This window comes from Acipenser ruthenus, chromosome 1 (assembly GCF_902713425.1).
Source record: "Acipenser ruthenus chromosome 1, fAciRut3.2 maternal haplotype, whole genome shotgun sequence".
Taxonomy (NCBI): domain Eukaryota; kingdom Metazoa; phylum Chordata; class Actinopteri; order Acipenseriformes; family Acipenseridae; genus Acipenser; species Acipenser ruthenus.
In genome coordinates this window covers 85,320,447-85,340,556 of record NC_081189.1, presented here as the reverse complement: position 1 = coordinate 85,340,556, position 20,110 = coordinate 85,320,447, and the positions used below count along the sequence as shown (strand labels likewise).

The 20,110-nt window shown below is 38.2% G+C and overlaps 1 protein-coding gene across 10 annotated transcripts in view; it reads left to right on the top strand.

Moving 5' to 3' along the window:
• The window catches only part of rapgef2b (Rap guanine nucleotide exchange factor 2b), a 157,134-nt gene extending 137,315 nt beyond the window's left edge, over positions 1-19,819 (top strand). For 6 of the 10 annotated variants that reach the window (XM_059031354.1, XM_059031351.1, XM_059031367.1 and 3 more), the window contains 20 exons: positions 1-6; positions 637-789; positions 1,423-1,587; positions 1,958-2,065; positions 2,630-2,833; positions 3,190-3,298; positions 4,345-4,591; positions 5,132-5,289; positions 6,895-7,135; positions 8,186-8,569; positions 8,681-8,892; positions 9,111-9,234; positions 9,844-9,867; positions 11,094-11,317; positions 12,810-13,001; positions 13,166-13,315; positions 15,202-15,415; positions 15,620-16,164; positions 17,186-17,562; positions 18,177-19,819. The exon at positions 1-6 is cut by the window's left edge and continues 153 nt beyond it. In XM_059031354.1, the coding sequence (XP_058887337.1) occupies positions 1-6; positions 637-789; positions 1,423-1,587; positions 1,958-2,065; positions 2,630-2,833; positions 3,190-3,298; positions 4,345-4,591; positions 5,132-5,289; positions 6,895-7,135; positions 8,186-8,569; positions 8,681-8,892; positions 9,111-9,234; positions 9,844-9,867; positions 11,094-11,317; positions 12,810-13,001; positions 13,166-13,315; positions 15,202-15,415; positions 15,620-16,164; positions 17,186-17,547 (3,822 nt within the window). In that variant the 3' untranslated portion in view covers positions 17,548-17,562; positions 18,177-19,819. The remainder of the gene's footprint in view (positions 7-636; positions 790-1,422; positions 1,588-1,957; positions 2,066-2,629; positions 2,834-3,189; positions 3,299-4,344; positions 4,592-5,131; positions 5,290-6,894; positions 7,136-8,185; positions 8,570-8,680; positions 8,893-9,110; positions 9,235-9,843; positions 9,868-11,093; positions 11,318-12,809; positions 13,002-13,165; positions 13,316-15,201; positions 15,416-15,619; positions 16,165-17,185; positions 17,563-18,176) is intronic. The other 4 variants (XM_059031365.1, XM_059031361.1, XM_059031364.1 and 1 more) reach the window with 3 other exon arrangements.
• Positions 19,820-20,110: the final 291 nt, after the last annotated feature.

The following is a 20,110-nucleotide window of genomic DNA, read 5'->3' as shown; positions in this document are numbered from 1 at the left end:
TGCCAGGTGAGAGCTGCCTGCAAGCAGTAGGACTGAAAATTGATGCACGATTTATTTAGGAAATGGATACAATAGTGGGACCTGGGTGCTAAAGATAAGGTGAGAGAAATAAATCTGTAACAAGCCATTACAGACTCGCCATGCAGGGAAATGAGTAGAATATATATATATATATATATTTCAGTATCAGTATTGTACGATATTTATAATGTTTATTGTACCGTCATTAGAGAGTAAAGCAGAATTTAAGAAAATGACTTATGATATTTAATATACAGTATCTGTTTAAGTAATTCATACTAACTGAGTTTTTCTGATACTGGATGCAGTGCCTTTTGTTACTACTTCCTGTATTGGCTGGAATAAGTCCATAAATACAAAAGAATTTGTAAAACATGGGCAGAAGAAATTTACACAAGGTGGCAGGATTCCATCTTGTATAACTGACGGGTATCAGTAGTATTAAAATAATGTAACTGATCTGAGTAAATTCCCTCGGCTCCAAATCACGTTTTATTTTATTTCAAATGAAAGATTTGCAGTACAAGATGAAGCCGTTTTTCATTTTTACCAGCTGTTCTGTACAGTAACAGTGGCATCCCTAGGCACATCTTTTTTGTCTGTGCTTCTTTGCAGTTTGTTTGCATAGCCCAGCAGGAATACTGCTGCATCCTCAATCAGGTAGAGAAGAACATGCAGAAGGTAGAAGAGGAGGGAGAGATTGTGATGGTGAAGGAGCACAGGGAGCTTGATCGCACTGGGACCAGGAAAGGACACATTGTCATCAAGGTAAGCTAGAATAAGGGCTGGGTAGATACACTACTGAGCAAGTGGATGTGCGTGTGTGTGTGTGTGTGTGTGTGTGTGTGTGTGTGTGTGTGTGTGTGTGTGTGTGTGGAACTTTTATATGATCTGTTCTTTGAAACGGGAGAGACTTGGTTATAAATGTTAAAAAAAGCTGGCATATCTGTTTATCGGATTGATTTTTTGTCTCCCTTTTAAACCAAATTGAGTATTTTATTCTATTTATTTATTTATTTATTTATTTATTGATGGATGTATTTATTTATTTGGCAAATGCCTTTATGCAAGGCGACTTGCAGGTGTTATAGTGCAAATACCGGATTCTGCCGAGTCAACGCCCAATTTTGAACTATTAACCCACCCCCACATTTAGCTGAATGTCAATTTTCACAGTTTCTAATAACCATGACCAAAAAAAAAAAAATACCATGCACAAGTAATGGAGTAATGGCAGATTTCAAATCTCGCGCTTCAAGTGAGTAGAACAAGCTGTGCAGTGCAATTATTGAGAGTATAATTTCCAAAAATAATTTTATATTTATACATTTTAACTGGAGTTTCTTTGTTTTCTGTATGGCTAAATGACACAGATTAATATTACCCTTTTTAATCTTACAGGGGACAACAGAAAGGCTGACAATGCATCTGGTTGAGGAGCACTCTGTGGTGGATCCCACATTCATCGAAGACTTTCTCCTGACATACAGGACCTTCCTTTCCAGCCCAATGATAGTAGGCAAGAAGCTGCTGGAGTGGTTTAATGACCCAAGCCTCAGGGACAAGGTACTGTGTTTCTGTGTGCTGTTTTGGACAGACTTTCTGTATATAATTTTTGTAAAAGTTAAGTTGTCTGGTTGGATGAAACAAAAAATAGTCGCTACAAGTGTAACCTCTTGTTCACCTCTGCATTTGCAGTGACTGGAATCGTGAGGTTAGTGGTTAATACATATTGTCATATGAATTAAAGGCAAACAAAAATAAACCTTGAAACCAGGCTTCTACAGTGAAAGGAAAGCTTGTTCATATCCAAGATAATACTTTTTAAAATGGCTTTTCCCCTTACATATAGCTATTGCCCGTGGGGTCCTGTTTGGAGGCAAAGTTTCTCAAGCATTGCTTCTTGACTAACTTTAGAAAATAAATGTTTTTGTAGGTTACACGGGTAGTGTTGCTGTGGGTAAACAATCACTTCAATGACTTTGAAGGAGACCCAGCCATGACTCACTTTCTTGAAGAATTTGAAAACAATTTAGAAAGAGAGGTAAGTTAATGTCTTTCAGGAAACTCTTTATGGCAGTACTACCTGTATGTCAGTTAGCTGACATCTTGTGTAATGTGAAGTTTGGTGTAACAAAATCCTGTGTATATTGCCTTTTTCTCAATAATTTAACAAGCTTGATGTGGTCTTACTTTGCATGGTATTTGCAGATTATCAGTGGGAATAATACCAAGCTTTGCTCTTGTAAAACGCTGTTAAACATATCATATCAAGTGTGGCAATTCTTATGAAACACAAGTAAACATTGTTTGAGGAACACTGGATCTTTTGTTATGAAACTGGTTTTCTGTGTTTTTAGAACATTTTGCAGTTGCACAATTCTTCAGCATAACCTGGAAAGATCTAGTTCAGCACTTTTAAGTACATGTCACTAAGTTGTCAGGATTTTACAAAAAGTTTGTACTAAATCCTTAATTCAGGGTTATATAACCTAACCTTGGCAAGATAAAAAATCCAAACAAAGTTTGCCTGTTTCGGTGTGCATGTGGTTGAATACAACATGTATACAGCATATGTGTTGAACCTGTGTTTTTCTCTGTTTTGCAGAAAATGTGTGGGCATCTAAGACTGTTAAATATTGCCTGTGCTGCTAAAGCCAAACGAAGACTAGTAACACTAACTAAACCTTCCAGGGAGGCCCCTTTGCCCTTCACCCTTTTGGGAGGGTCAGAGAAAGGATTTGGAATCTTCATAGATAGTGTAGAAACTGGAAGCAAAGCTGCTGAAGCTGGAATAAAACGTGGTGACCAGGTATTCTTTTAACTTATGCATTAAATTCTGCTAGAAAATGTAGTGTAACTATGAAGTTCAGCTCTTAATAATAATAATAATAATAATAATAATAATTATAATAATAATAATAATAATATACCTGTAGTTTGTTCCTATTCCAGATGTTCAAAAGATACTGTAAACATGATAACGTTACAGCCATCTCTTCTACACAAACATAAATGAACGCTTGTTACCATACCTGCTTGGTGGTACAAAAGTTTAGTAGAAGTTTGCACCCAAACTCAGCTTAGGTTTCTTTCACAGATAACAAATATTTCATAACCAAGCTGTTTTTATTTATTTATTTATTTATTTATTTATTTATTTTAAAGATATTGGAGGTTAATGGACAAAACTTTGAGACTGTTCAGATTTCCAAAGCCACTGAAATCTTGAAGAACAACACTCACTTATCTATCACGGTGAAAACAAACTTATTTGGTAAGTGTTTAACAACTGAATCATAGTTATTTTTATTGTTTTATATATAGATTTTGTAAAGTTGTAAATCTGTCTGCTTGCATGCTTAAAAACACCAGAGTCGGGGGCTCTCGAGTGGCGCATCCAGTAAAGGCGCTCCACGTGGAGTGCAGGATGCGCTCTCTAGTCTGGACATCGCGAGTTTGAGTCCAGGCTATTCCTTTGCCGACCGAGGACGGGAGCTTCCAGGGGGCTCAATTGGCTGAGCGCGGCCCGGGGGGAGGGAGGGTTAGGTCAGCCAGGGTGTCCTCGGCTCACCGCGCACCAGCGACCCCTGTAGTCTGGCCGGGCGCCTGCAGGCTTGCCTGTAAGCTGCCTGAGAGCTGCGTTGTCCTCCGACGCTGTAGCTCTTGGGTGGCTGAACGGTGAGTCCGCAGTGTGAAAAAAAGCGGTCGGCTGACGGCACACGCTTCAGACGACAGCGTGTGTTCGTCTTCGCCCTCCCGAGTCAGCACATAGGTGGTAGCGGTGAGCTGAGCTTAAAAAAATAAAATAATTGGCCATTTCCAAATTGGGGAGAAAATAATAAAAATAATTGGCAATGACTAAATTTATAAAAAAAAAAAAAACCCACCAGAGTCAATTCTGCTTATGCCCCGCACTGTGCATGATTTCGATTCTGTTTCATGCTTTTCAGAAGCAACTCTAGCTTGGACACAAAGAAAATGCAGGTCAATATTGATTCATTACCCTGGTGAATTCAGCAGTTTTTCTATTTTATCTATAACTGGCACTGTGCTTAGCTTATTTGCTCCATTTACTGTGTGCATGACCAAAGATAAAATTGGCATACACTGGACACCTGATGACAAGACCAGTATTATCCAATTGCACCTGCTGCTCTCAGGGCCTGAATCAATTTTTAGTTTTAAGTGTAACAGGCACAGGGCTGCCAAGAATAACCTCTCAGATCAGCGTGATAGATTTGGTGCCATCTCTCATTGAAAAAGAAACCCGAGAAGCCAGCATTGTGCAGTCTGTGACTTACTTGTGTATTATTGTTACAGTATTTAAAGAACTTTTAGCAAGGCCAGCCGAGGAAAAGAAGAATGGTGCTCCCCATCTACCCAAGATCGGTGATATTAAGAAAGCAAGTCGCTACTCAATCCCGGACCTGGCTGTGGACGTTGAGCAGGTGATCGGCCTCGACAAAGCCAATAAGAAGGCTAAGGCCAACACTGTAGGAGGAAGGAACAAGCTGAAGAAAATACTAGACAAAACTCGCATCAGCATTCTACCCCAGAAACCATACAGGTATGTTTCGGCTCTTTCTACCTATGTGTTATGCATTAGACCCACAATGTCCTGTCCCAAGCCCATTGTTTACATACAAATACATCATCCATAACTATAAAACACTCAGTATTGATGCATTTAGAGTTACATTTTTATTTAGATAAATTAAAAACCTTGAAAAATTGGTAGTTATGCAATAAGCAGTCTGATATGTTGAAGCGAAACAATAAAGAGTGATTTGAAAATGCAAATACATGTTGAGCATACTAAGAGCTTTGGGTAGCCAATCTGTCTGTCTGATGTGCATATACAGTAAATATTGTGATGTAAACCAACCCAGCAATTCAAGTCTTTCAGATCTGCTGTCTTGCACTTCATGACTGAGATGCAGCTTTTTTATATTACAGAAAGCATGTTGGAAAAATCTACTTGCATAACAAATTCAATTTTACAGTGTGGCGTGTGTGTGTGTTACTATTAGGCATGCACTGTAAAGCAGAACGTTGTTCAAAGCCCATCTTTACAAACTAAAAGTTCATGACTTCTTGTTCTATAAAGTGACATTGGCCTTGGCCACTCTCAGGATGACAGCATAGTGGGGCTCAGGCAGTCGAAGCACATCCCCCCTGCATTGCCTGTGAGCGGGACCTTATCTTCCAGCAACCCTGATCTGTTACAGTCTCACCAGCGCATTCTGGATTTCAGCAATCCTCCAGGTAAGTGTGCCCGAGTATTGTCTGACAGTCTTTAATACGTTCTGTTGTTGCTTTTACATCCTGGTACAGGAACTGGAACTACAGGATCTGCATGTTTAGGCGTACTCTCTAAAAGCCTTTGTGAAGGCTTTTTCCCCATATTGAGATAATGCTGCTGGTGGAATAGGAGAATAGTATATTTACTACGGTGGAAATTAGAAAATTTAAATCTATAGCTAATAGAATACTTTCTATTTTAAGTTGTTTCTTTCACTAAACATTTTATTTTTCTTCACTTTCAGCCACAGGCTTTTATAGTGAGTATCTGAATCCTGTTTAATGTAAATTGTGTATTGAGCCGTTTGCTTTTATCAAACCATGTAGCTTACTATGGAACCCCTTGTATGGTGCTTGCCTTACCTTCAACTGTAATTTTCTCATTGACAAAAATCTAACACTTTCTCTCTCTGTCAATTGACAGTTAGGATTGGGACACTTTTTATAACAGTTTAGTGCCATACATATCTGCCCTGTGGCAAAGCATGGCGCCGTGAATTGGGTAGTGTTTCTGGATTTACTGTTTAATGCTTCGATCAAATACTTTCCTTTTGTTCTGATGGTAAACCTACATAGATGTTGTACTGTAAATCGTGGTACAGAGGCATGTGCTTTATTATGTCTTGTCTCATATAAAATGTAGAAATCAAAAGATTAATCTACAAAATACAGTATTTAAGAATGCAATAGTTAACAGGTAACCTCCCGATGACCTCACTAATGTACTCTTCTTTTAAATAATTTAAAACCACTTGAATGAAAGAGCACTCTCGCACCATGCTAAGCATGTATGTTTCTTGCAGATAGGGGCTGTAGTAGCTTTGCAGTATTACCATTAAAATAAAGGTGAACGGGCATGTCATAACTTATGGAACTACCCATTGCGTGACCTGCCAAAGCAGAAATGGCTCCACATGGTTTACATGTACTAAGCCTTTCACTAGGTAAGATAAAATCTGCACTGTGGTGATCCTTTTGCCTCCTGGTACCTTACGTAAACTCAACTCTGCTTAAAAGCCATTATAAAAAGCAGCATGATTGTGCTTTTGGCACTGCGATACTTTCAGTGGAGACTGTTTAAGTCTACTGTGTGTTAAGTTGACATTAAGCACAGTGTAAATGCTAGAAAGTAGACGAAAACAATAAAAAAAAAATCTTTGTTACACAGATTCACATATTCTTTCTAGCTGTGTAATTTGAAACTGTTTTAAAGGAAGTCCAGTGATTACGGCAGACTTTAAATATAAAGTGGTAGCTCTGGCAGTATCCTACTCAAGTGTCAACAAAATAAATGCTGCTGAACTGCCATTTTAAACCTTTAAGTAATTAGGCCTACGTGGGCACGGCTATATTTTATATCACTATGCCACTATGCAGATTTCTAAGGTGTTTATATATTGTACTATATCATCTTTCTAGGCTTTTCTTGGGTGTTTTAAAATAAAATGGGTAAATACAGGTTTTAAATCTGAAATTGAATTTGACTAAACTGAATCACGATGAAGGCAATCATTAATTTGTCGCCTCTCAGAATTACATATTCACTGATACCTTTTTTGCCCACAATAGATTTACCAGACCAGGTTCTACGGGTTTTCAAGGCAGACCAGCAGAGCCGCTATATCATGATCAGCAAAGACACAACTGCCAAGGAAGTCGTGGTTCAAGCTATCCGTGAGTTTGCATTGACTGCAGCCTCTGAGGCCTACTCTCTATGTGAAGTCTCGGTCACCCCAGAAGGTGTCATCAAGCAAAGACGGCTTCCCGATCAGCTCTCTAAACTGGCAGACAGAATACAGCTCAGTGGAAGGTAGGAGTATGAGATCCTAAGTCTAACGGTAAACCAGTTAAGATTAAAGTGTCTGAATGAACTCACTGATTGGTAAAGGGCTGGATGGAAAGCCTTGATGTCATTTACATTATTTGGGATCCTGCAGTAAACAAATTGATAGCTTTGGTCCAGTTAGCAGTCAATATGTTTAAAGTGTCTATTTGTGAGGCAGAGACCAAGTACATTTTTTCATTGGATAAATGAAGGACATTGTTTTTCAAGGATGTTTAATATGTCACATACACTAAAATGACTTGCAAATCATTTTACTAACCCTTCTTCTAGATCATATATTGAATGTAGTGCAGCTAAGGTGTCAGATCAAATCATCTGATCATGCACTGAATATTGAGTAACGCCCCACACTGTGTGTATGTGTTTCAAAGCTGTAACATTATTGAGTGGGTTGGATATCTATTTGCCGTTGGAGAGCTTTTGTAGGTTTATAAGTTTTAGTTTTGTTTATATATATATATATATATATATATATACAAAAAGTTAGTTGCTGTTTCTGTGTACTATATAGTGTGGAACTTTTGGTTTTACAAGCAGCTATCAGTTCTCAGTGGCAGTTTATTTTCCTTATTAATGCTTGTTTGATGCTGGTTTCTTGGCTTAATGAGCTGGCAAATTTGTCTCCCTCTTGTGTTCACATTTGCATTGTGAGTTTAGTGCCCTTTATTAAAGTATTGCTAAGAGGTGCATTAGCAGGCAGCAGCAAGTATCCACTGTAAATGAGAAAAGACTGCCATCTGCTGGAGGTGAAGTATATTGTCAACCTAAAAAGAGAAGGTATTTGAAGAGAACTTAAAAGCTTGCTCTTATAAAGGAAAATTATGCTTTTATTTGATGCATAATAAATGGTTCCCTTTGACCTAAGTGACCAATTATGACTGCCCTAAAATGGGTAATGTCTATTGTGGGCATGTCCTGCATAGTAAGGGTTATAAAAGTTCCATTTGAGTTTGAACGCTATTCATCTTGTGGCTGTTTTTTATGTAGAATTGATCACCGTTCCTATTGTTGCAGGTATTACCTGAAGAACAACATGGAGACAGAGACGCTGTGCTCAGACGAGGATGCCCAGGACCTGCTGCGGGAGAGCCACATTTCGGTGCTGCAGCTCAGCACAGTGGAAGTGGCCACACAGCTCTCCATGAGGAACTTTGAGCTGTTCCGCAACATCGAGCCCACCGAGTACATTGATGACCTTTTCAAGCTCAAGTCCAAGACAGGCTCTGCCAACCTGAAGAATTTCGAAGAGGTCATCAACCAGGAAACGTTCTGGGTGGCCACAGAGATTGTGAGAGAGCAAAACCAGCTCAAGAGGATGAAGATCATTAAGCACTTCATCAAGATCGCCCTGCACTGCAGAGAGTGCAAGAACTTCAACTCCATGTTTGCAATCATCAGGTAAAAACTATGAACAAGCTAGGGAAGAATGCATTGCTGATTTAGGGGAGCTTTATAGTGTTTATAGACACAATAAATCTTGTTCTGAAACCACTTTTTTTTCTATTGCAGTGGATTAAACTTGGCCCCAGTATCAAGGTTGCGTGGTACCTGGGAGAAGCTTCCTAGCAAATATGAGAAGCTGTTTCAAGACCTGCAGGATCTCTTTGACCCCTCCAGGAACATGGCAAAATACCGCAATGTCCTCAACAGCCAGAATCTGCAGCCTCCAATTATTCCCCTCTTTCCTGTCATAAAGAAGGATCTCACATTTCTGCATGAAGGTATTATAAAGCAAAACTTCCACCACTATTTTGTTAAACACATTAAATAATAGAGGGGGGTGGGGACGGGGCTTGATTTAACTGGTTTTGTAGCAAAAACAACTTTTGAAGCATTTAAGTGCTATGATACGTAGTTAAGATTGGATGTCAACCATAATACGATCCTCCTTAAATATTCTAAAATCAGAATGCTCATGATATATTTCCACCATTTTTAGGCAATGACTCCAAAGTGGATGGCTTGGTGAATTTTGAGAAGTTAAGAATGATAGCAAAAGAGATACGTCATGTTGGCCGAATGGCTTCTGTTAACATGGATCCTGCCCTGATGTTCAGAACGAGGTATGTATCGAAAAACTACAGGACAAAGTCTACTAACTTGTCATAGTAAATTACTGCTTGAGGAACATGCTGTTATGTTTAAAAAACAATGTTATTCCTGTAAAAATGTTTGCAGAAATACCTTTATACAATAGAGGAACTGAGCTAAGCACAAGCTACCCTTTGTTCCACAATTATTGTGATTGAATGTTTCCAATGTGCGATAACTCAAATTCTTGTATTTGGTCATTTGAAAGAAGCATCATGGGTTTACTACAAATTTGTAGAGGTCAGGTTCATTATTGCTTGATGCACACACAATCAGAAATTGATCCCACGTGGTGCTTCTGCTTGCTTCAATATCCCTGTGAACCAAGGCTATGCATAATGTGTTTCACTGCTTTGAGTTAAAGGTGCTGTGGTCTCTTGAAGTCAATGTTTCATGCTAAAATATTGTGATTGAAACATCTAGGCTTTTTATATGTCCATGGAGCTTGGATACTGCTCATCTTGGGTTCTGATCTTTCCTGTCTAAGCTTGTGATATCTCTCTCTCCCTCCCCTCTTTCCTTTTCTCTTTCTGTCTTTCTTCCTGTACCCATGCTTCACTATTCATGGCTCTCACTTACAGGAAGAAGAAATGGAGGAGTCTTGGGTAAGTGTGGTGACAATTTCACTCTGACAACATGCTGTTCCGCCCATTTGCATTTTCTGTCTGCCTCCTAATTTCCTGATGCTTTGCTGATGATTTTGTTTTTTGTTTGTTTTTCAGTTTTAACACTTCTGCTCTGGCAAACGTTAGACAACTTATTTGATATAAAAGTGAAACTTATGTCACTTATGGCTTAAGTTAGTGAAAAATAGTTGTGTCTAAAAAGCATAAGAGCTCATTTATGGATAATACTGTGTTTAAAATTATTATTATTATTATTTATTTCTTAGCAGACGCCATTATCCAGGGCGACTTACAATCGTAAGCAAAAACATTTCAAGCGTTACAATACAAGTAATACATTGATTCGATACATTCACACTTAACAGCTATAAAGAGATTAAATAGGGGTCTAAAGAGTGTATACCTACTAACAGTGAATTCTGCTGCTCATTACTAAAAAAAAAAAAACCCATAAAGTGATTTTTTTTTCATGTCAGACTTATCAAGTTAATACTAATGCTATTGAATAATTTGTGATTTTACATTTAACATGATAACAAATCTATTTATGTTCCAAATAAATACATACCAGAAGCTTTGCTGAGTGCTAACTTGAATAGTGAACTTGCAAATGTGAATGTAGATTATTTTATTCGTATCAATTTTTGCTGAGGACTTGCCATATCAATAGTATAACAAAGTCAAAGTCATGTTATAGCTTCAAAGCTTGATAAAGACAAAAAATGAAGGCCTTGATATAAACTTACTGTATGTAAAAATAGAACCATTAATAACCTAAATGGTATGAAATCCCTGAGCTTGAGAAGCAGCTTTAATGTAACAATAACCTCTGACTGCATGAGCTTTCAATCCTGCTCCAGCTTATCTAGCTATATAAACACATCTTGAAAAGACACCAGGCAGAAATGTAGCCTAGTATACCATGGGGTTGCCAAGTTGAAGCAAAGCAGGATGCTTTATATCATTAGTGCCCCATCCCAATGTATATTTTAAACAGCAGGGGGAAACAGTGCTGCTCTCTCCTCTACCTGTACCACAACTTTTACTTTAATTTGATTTCCTGGAATGAGGCATGGAATGTTGTGAGCTAAGATTAATGCGACTTGGTGCACGTTTGAGTCTGCGCCACACCTCACCTCACCTCACCTTCCGTTGCTGAACAGAGCTACATACCTATATCTTTTTTGTTTCTTTCCATATTTCAGATCTCTCAGCCAGGGAACCACCAACTCTGCAGTGTTGGATGTGGTCCAGACCGGAGGGCATAAGAAGCGCGTGCGTCGAAGCTCTTTCCTCAATGCCAAGAAGCTGTACGAGGATGCCCAGATGGCCCGCAAGGTCAAGCAATACCTGTCAAACCTGACCCTGGATACCAATGAAGAAAACCTTCAGACCATCTCTTTGCAGTGTGAGCCTTCCACCAACACGTGTGAGTCCCCCACCCCAAAATATCTTAACAGTTTGGTAAAATTCACTTTCACAGCGTAATAAAAGCAAGGCAGTTAAGAACCATTTCCTGTGTTGTTATTGCTTTAAAATGGCAAAAAAAAACCCCAAAAACAGTAACTTGCACTAGGGCTGCAACGAAGGGTACATTTTGACCTTCGAAGGTTCGGAACACATTACTGAAGTAAGGTTCGAACCTTCAGTGGTACGTATTTGCATAATTTATTGGTGATGTCAACATGGCTACTCATTTATATTTGATTGAAAATCCTATTATTTTACAGGTAATCCATATAAATGGAATAAAACATTCACATGTAGTTTAAAAATATGTTATATAGAACAGTAATCATGTTTTTATAATTTAAATAAAAATACACATTGTTTATTTACATGTAATTGAGCCTGCTTGTGATCTATACAGTAAGCTTGCTTTGCACCAGCACCAACTGCAGCGGACAAAGCTTTATTTAAGTCCCTGTTCCAAGAAGGTTCAGTCACATTTTACTACTACTAAAAATATGAATAATACAAATAATAATATGAACTTACGCTTGTCAAGTGACCCCAGAGATTGGTTATGCCTCCATGATGATACGAGTTGCTTGCACAGTTTGCATTCAACTTTTCTAAACAGCAGAGGGGTTTCGAGACATTTCTTTAAATACAGCTTAAGCTACACAACGCTTTGCTGTCGAGATGGCGAATGAAGAAATGAAAGCTTTGCCTCTGGATAACACATGCTGGAGGGGGGAGGGGCAGACGGTGCTCAGTTTTCGAAATTAAAATTCTTAGTGTTAGCATATATTTTATATGTTTCAAACATATTCTACCATAGCACTTCTCTTACACTGTCGTGTACACTAGATATTCAGTACATATTTTACTGAAGCAATACAGCCACTAGAGGTATGAGCCCACTGCTTTGGATACTATACCCTGCTCCAGTTGTACGTAATGTAATTTGGTAGCGTAATGTAATTTGGTAACTTCATTTGGTAGCGGATTTTATTAACAACTTTTGTTTATGTAATATGCATTATACAAATTAAAAGATCGAATTTTGCATACAAGTGACATTTAATGTGTGATTTATAGTATTCACACATTGTCAAACAGTTTCTGTTAATAGGAAGAAATAAAAAAAAATCATACAGTGCGTGAACCCATCTGACGAACCTTCGAAGGTTTAAAACAATTTTCGAATCCCTGGTTAGCGAATGAACCTTCGAACCTTCGGACACAGCCCTAACTTGCACACTATAATGCTCTTCGTGGGAAAAGCACATTTACAGACAAAAGCTGTAACACCAGGCTTATTACATTGGACAACTAACTTGGCAGGTTTAGTTTATATCTTCAATACAATACACTGCTTTTGCTCTCACTCACTGTAATGGTGTCATGTATCTTTCTGATGTATTATTGTTTGTGAATTCACATGGCTCATTGTAATTACATTCTTTGTGTAACAGTGCCTAAGAGTGGAGACAAAAAGGGTGGGAAGCCGGACACATCTCCTGTTGTTCCTAGAGCAGCAAGTCAGCAGAAGCAGCAGCAGCAGCAGCAGCAGCAGCAGCAGAAAGGAAATCAGGCACTTCAGGTCCCTGCTGTTTCACTCTATCCGTCTCGCAAGAAAGTACCGGTCAAGGATCTACCACCATTTGGTAAGTAAATAAGAGTAAGGTCTGCCCTACCAAATTTAGTTCCCCTTGAGCCAATTTAACTTGTCATTTTCTCCCGAAGAGCAAGCAAAGACTTAAAAAAATATTTGTGTACTTTTGACTGAGTAAATGAAATAACACATAGATTTTATTTTGCCTCTGATAAGGTACTAGTTCACCTCAAGCCTTGAAGAAAATCCTGGCCTTGTCAGAAGAAGCAGGTGACCGACATAAAAAGCAACCAGAGGACACCATATCAAATGCTTCTTCACACCTGCCTTCCCCTCCCGCATCCCCTCAAGGCTCACCTAGGAAGGGTATGCATTTTAATAAAATGATGATCTTCGTGCTTTTTGCCAGCAAGTGTAAACACAACACAATTATGTTTTTTGTGTTTTTCATTCACTGTCTATCTTCCTGTTTTGCTGCAGCATCTTTTTACTTCTGCGGTATTTCCTGGACCATACAGTTCAAAGCTGGCGCTGTTTTCGTCTCTAGGTTAATTCTGGCAAATTCAGAGACAGCTTGGACCTTGTCATTTAATACGAACAGTTTATACTGAAGTGAACCTTGTTATGTGCTATGGAGCTTGACTTATAGTGATGCAATTTTCATATTTACTGTGGAACAGTAATCCAATCAAAGAGAACAACCTTCCCACAATAAACAGGCTTTATCAAGGTGAACAACAGTGTGACTTCTAGGTACCTAAAGCTGTGATCCTCTGCTGTTATCATCTTTCAGTAGTTAACGTTACAGTACGCTATTACCTTAGTGATTTTCTCAGTCACTCCATGAACACTGAAGCCTCTGGAGCTTTACAGTGAAATATTGTGCTTTCTTTAAGTCATTATTTTGGAAATAGATGCTCTGTGCATTCTGTCAGCACATGTTCCTATACTGTCCAGACAGTATACATGCTGATAAATAAATGTTGTTGAAACAGACTTCATAGTATGCTCAAAATGCAATACAAAAAAGAACAAATGCGCACGCCTTCACCTTTGTCCTGTGATCCCCCTCCTAAATGTTTGAGTGTGTGTGTATATGTGCACATATTGTATACATCCCAGTCATATATGTTACCAGAACATATATGACTATTTTGTTTATGAAAATGTCTGAAACACTACTGATTAGTACAGAAAGAAATTATAATGTTTGTGGTTGTGTAGTACAGTAGATGTGGTTCATTAGGCTTTGTCGATGTACGGTGGTTGGCAGATTTTGAATTGATGAGGTGTTGATTCCGCTGCTTATTGTTTTCATTGTCCTGTTCCCCTATTTATTTTCATTGTCAGTGCTGGCTCGGGTCTTGAATTAAAAAGTCATTTGAAAAGTAGCTGTAACTTTCGTGCAGTACACTAGTTTTTACTTTAATAAATATTGTTCTTTGAAGCTTTTTATAAGTTAAGGTATACTTACTTGGGTTACATGTGTATGCCATTTTGCCTTTGGGAACACAGAGTTTTCTCTGTAGCTGATGCCTAAACTGTTTTCCCATCCTGTTCGTCAGGTGGCAGTCAGCTGAGATCTCACAGCTCAGGAACAGTCAGACCTAACCGGCTCCTCCTCTTCCCTGGGGAGTGAGAATATTAACAGGAATAACAGTGCACTGCGGACCTATGGGATAGGTGGGGTACACTATAAAGGCGGAACACCAGACTCAATGGCTTTAAAGTTTTAGAGCATTACTTAAACACCCAAAAAATATGGGTTTCCACAAAACAATTCTAGATTATTGTGAAATCTCAGCTTCAGTGCTATGTATAAAGAGAGACCAACCAACCATGTGATAGAAGATGTGATGTTTCATAGTTGTGCCTTTTGCTTTAAGACCTGAGCCAGTTATTAACAGAGACTTTGTGACCCACTAACCCAGCTACTGAATTGGGATGTTTAACTTAGTTTGTTAAACCAAGTGTTTATCTGGAGTTTTGTAGGCATGTGCTTACTGCAGCATTACAAAGGATTTATTTATAAAATCCCTCGATTGAGGCAGTATGTTCTAACAGTGACTGTTGGATTTCCATAAACATGCTCACAGTGCAGCGGGTGAGACACCATTTCATTGTATTGCAACCATTGGCAACTGCTTGGAAAACTGAAGGGTACTGATACTTAGGACTGAGATTCGCTTGGTATTTAATATTTACTAATAATTATAATTAAGCAGCTTCTCTTCCTCTGTCTATTTTTGAAGGTTATACTTTGGCTCCAAGTGGAACTTTGGACAATTTTTCAGATTCAGGTCACAGTGAAATCTCATCCCGTTCCAGTATTGTTAGTAACTCCTCCTTTGACTTAATGCATGACGACAAGAGACAGAGGCACTCTGTCAGTGTTGTGGATTCCAACCTGGGTGTGGGAAGGATGGAAAGAAGAGCCACTATAGATCCTGATCAATACAGCCTTGGGTAAGAATGTAACTTAAAGTAAAACCTGTATCTTCTATCACCACTACTCAAAACAAAGTGCCATACATGTGATTGGTGTGCTGAATTATTCTTGGAAATAGCATGTACTTGCCAGTCTTCTGTTTTTTATCATCCCATTATATTAGATGTTTGTATTTTTGCCCAGATCTTTTGACGTTATTTTCTACTTCCATTTCCTCTCAGTTCATATGCATTGATGCGAGAGGGACGGAATCTGTATCCTGGGGCTGCAGTTCTCTCTTCCCCAAGTTCAGAAGAACTTACCCAGGACCAGGGGGACCGAGCATCGCTTGATGCAGCAGACAGCGGTAGAGGAAGCTGGACTTCATGTTCAAGTGGCTCACATGACAATATACAAACCATACAACACCAGAGGAGCTGGGAAACGCTGGCTTTTGGGCATCCTCATTTTGACAACTCGGCAGAAGGGGCTGGACTTTGGGCCTCAGGCTGTCAAATGGACCAGATGATGTACTCAGACCCCAGCTCTAAGCTGAGCCGAAACAGCCAGGATCATGGACAAGGCAGAGGGAGCTGGGCATCCTCCACTGGCTACTGGGGGGAAGACTCTGAGGGGGACACTGGAACAATAAAGAGGAGGGGTGGGAAAGATGTTAACGCTGATGCTGAAACAAGCAGTATCATATATAATACTTCTGAAGACACAAAACAACATAGTAGACCTTCTCATATAACTGTACCATCTGGCACAGCAAAAAGTCTTATTGGTAAGTGATGAGAAAATCTTTTGAAGACGCACCATACTTTAGGCACTAATGTGCTGATTCTATCCAGGCAGTTGGGATAACTTTTATAAATCTCCTCGTAATGTATTTTTGCCTTCTATAAAAATGTTATTTTCAGTGTGTTTTGGATTAAAATATATATTTTTTCAGCAACGATTAACAGAGTAAATTTTATGCACAGGATTTGCTGTAAAGTATATCCATAAACATAATGGCTTGTGTAAAGCGTGTCTCAACCTAACAATATAAAAGCAAAAGAGTACATATTATTCTTCATAAGAAAAAAATAATAATTTAAAAAATAAAAATAAAAAATGTTGACATCAACAAGAATCCATATATTAACAAGTCACCGTTAAAATGCCATTCATACAACAGCTATTGATTCTTTGGATTTAGGCTACTCACTTTTTGGGTCAGATAGACCTTCCGTTACTCATTATAAATGTATACATGACAAATATGTGAACACTTTAAAAAAAAAAAAAAAAACCTGTTACAGTACATGCTGTAGAAGTACTGTCCAGGTATACCCTGCAATTCAAGGATTATATTCATTTTACTTTCTTTAATATTTTACTGTACCAGTCGCGAGATGTGAATATTTACATAACATACTTGATTATAAAAATAACGCTGAATTCTACAGAACGCCAGTTTGTAAAGGTGCTGGATTGTACAGGTTTTACTGTATATAGGCTGAGGGGCTTATGCTGTGTTTAACTGTATTTTAGAATTTTGAATTTATGCCTTATTTCTGATGTATAGTTAACACAATCAGCAGCCATGCTAATAAACTTGAGAGCGGAGCATCTAACATTTTTTAACCTGTCTGCAGGATGTTAGTCCTTGTAATTCCTAATCTTTGAAATCTTTTACAGGAATAACTTTGTTTTTGTCACTATTGGTATTTAACAGCTTTTTCATTAATTTCTCTTTTGTATGTCTACTTGTTTTCACCAATCGTTTGTGTCTCTTATGATAATATATTGCATTACTGCAGCACGAAAGGAAGGCAGGTATCGTGAACCTCCACCGACTCCGCCAGGCTATACTGCCTTGACAGTTTCAGACTTTCCAGAGGGCCAAGCACACGCAGGAAGGAAGCCCCCAGATTACAACGTAGCACTACAGCGGTCACGGATGGTGACACACCCCTGCGACCCCCAACAGGCACACAGTCACCCAGGAACCAGGCCAGTGAGCCGACCGCAATGGCACAAACCAAACGAAGCAGATCCACGACTATCTCGCTTCCAGTCCCAAGGGTTCTCGGCTGAGGAGGAGGATGGTGAGTCCATGTGTCCAAAACTTATTCCAATGAGGAAGACATTGGCATATGCACCTGAGACAGCCAGGCCATGAATAACAGGCAGGAAGGTAAAATAATAGATTGCTGTACAACATGCATGCAAGGTAGAAAGTGAAAGCCTTGAATCATTAAGACCATTTATTTTCTTTATTTGCATGTTGTATCTTACTTACCAAATGTGTCTGTCCCCTGTATGAACTATGGCCTGCACCCAACAGGCCCTATAGTATCAAAGTCATGGCAGGGGTTGTTTCAGATGCAGGGTTTTATTCTATTGGTTTTACATGGCTACTTAACTTAGTTAATTACCATTTAGATGTTATAAATGTGTTCTCTGACACAACAAATTCATCACAAATTTTAGAATATGTTCACATCCTGAAACTCATAGCATGGAGTTTTTATTTTTTTTTAATTGTATTTCCTTCCTAATTGCCCTGTAGTGTAACATATTGCCAGTCTTGACAGAAGATCTGGGCCATCTGCATTCATTTATTTAAAAAAAAAAAAAAAAAAAAAAACAACTATTTCCTTGTACCATCTGCTAATAAATGATGCTGTTGCATGTAGTTGGTGGGTGTTTTGATTGGGGCTACTAGGTAGCCGTTGCATGTTCGTGGTTCATGAAGGCTTTTTTCCATTACTCTACTTATTAGAATTTGTCTTTTTCTTTTTCTACTAGAAGATGAACAGGTGTCTGCTGTCTGACAAGTAAGGCCCCTCCTGGATATTGTTTCCAGTGATGCGAGCCATCCAATTGGAGAGCACAACAGGCACTGGAGCCCTGGACCTCCTTCATTAGTTTTGGTGGATGTCACTCGCCTCTTTCCCTGCCTTAAAGCAGCATGGGGCATTGTGTACCCCGCATGTGAAATACTGTGAAGAAAAATGCCTTGGCACTTTGGAAAACTGTGTCGCTTGAAAATGCACAGCGCAGTAAGAAAACAAGCTACCGCTCAACAAGGACCATTCCAAGATCCTCCTCCCTATTTACACTTCATCAAGATTTGTCACGCTTTGGCTGCACTTTTTTTAAACATGAATTCCTATAATGGTTTTACAGCTTCCTCTTAGATTTTTGACTACAATTGTGGCACCCTGAATCAAGACAAGCTAAGGTCACACTATTGGCACAAACACTGCAAACAAGGACACAGTGATTATCATTCTGATTTTACCTAGTTTTTATGTTGCAGTTTTATATGTTGTGCTTAGAGAACAAATGTGTTTGTCTCCATAACAACAGTATTATTTTACACATTTTAAGATATATATATTGTTTTTTTTTAATATAATAAATTAAACTGGATGACATTGCAATGAAAGGTAGCTTCAGATCTTGCATCAAAGCTAGCTAAAATGTATCTTTTTAATTTCTGTGTACTATGACAGATTAAGGAGCAAACAAGTCTTTTCTTAGGACAGATTCAGTACTGTGTAACAGTCTTTGCAATGCAGAATTAAACTAAACGGATAGTTGCTACAGTAGACTAAGCTGCATGTCTAATAAAGGCTGGCATATAACAACCTGCTCTCTGCTGCTATTTAACCCCCATTTTAATGACTGAAGTACAGCATTTGTATTGTGTTGTCGTTGCACAGACTCCGGTAAAACTGAAGGCTACCAATTTGGGTAGTACTCAAATGTGAGGAACTGCTAGTCTTGTTGTTTAGTTATTATGATGATTATTATTGTTGTTGTTATTATTATTATTATTATTATTATTATTATTATTCATTAATCTCAGCTGATCATATTGATCAGTAGGTGAAGTTATAGATTCAACTAAAAGAAGAGATTGCAGTGTTTTTTCACTGTATTGTATAACATCAGTGCTTTATTTAAGATTTTGCTCCCCTAAGATCATGTATATTTTTTGTTTTTTCACTTTGCTGATATATCAAATTGTTAATTATGCATTTGTAATTTAACAGTAATATACATTAATCCGTTTCATTATATAGTCGATGGAGACTGTGTGCATATAGGCAGGCAGAATTCTAGTTCTAATACAAGTTGCACAAAAAAAATGTATAAGCATTAGGTAATTGTAGTAGATAGAACTGCTAATCTCAGTTCATTCTGTGATGTCAAGTGCAAAATGTACATTTAACTGGTGATTTCCTCATACTTTTGATACTACTTGTACCTGTATGTCTTTTAGAAAGACAATTGGTGGAGTCTGTATCCCTTTTTTTGTATTTTTAATACAATAATTGTAAATATTGGTTATATTTTTGTTGAAAATGGTAGAAATGTACTATGTTTATGCCTCAACATCCAGTTTATATAAAGCTGGGATTGAATAAATATTTAAAAAATCAGATGTACATTGTGTGTGTGTGAGTTTTCTTATGACAAGTTCAACTTAATTAAGTCTAATACTGTATGTATAAAAATAACATTGTCATCAGAATGTGTAAACGCCAACAAACAAACAAAAAATAACAAGCCATAAAGCCTGGTCTAAACTATATTTACAGACATATAAGTAACAATTTGACAAAGTTACAGTTGAAATCAAACATTTTTACACAGATACCATGTCCCTAAATGCAGTTCTTGAAACAAAAAGTAACTGTTGTCAAATAACTCACTTTTTAGTCTTAGGGTCC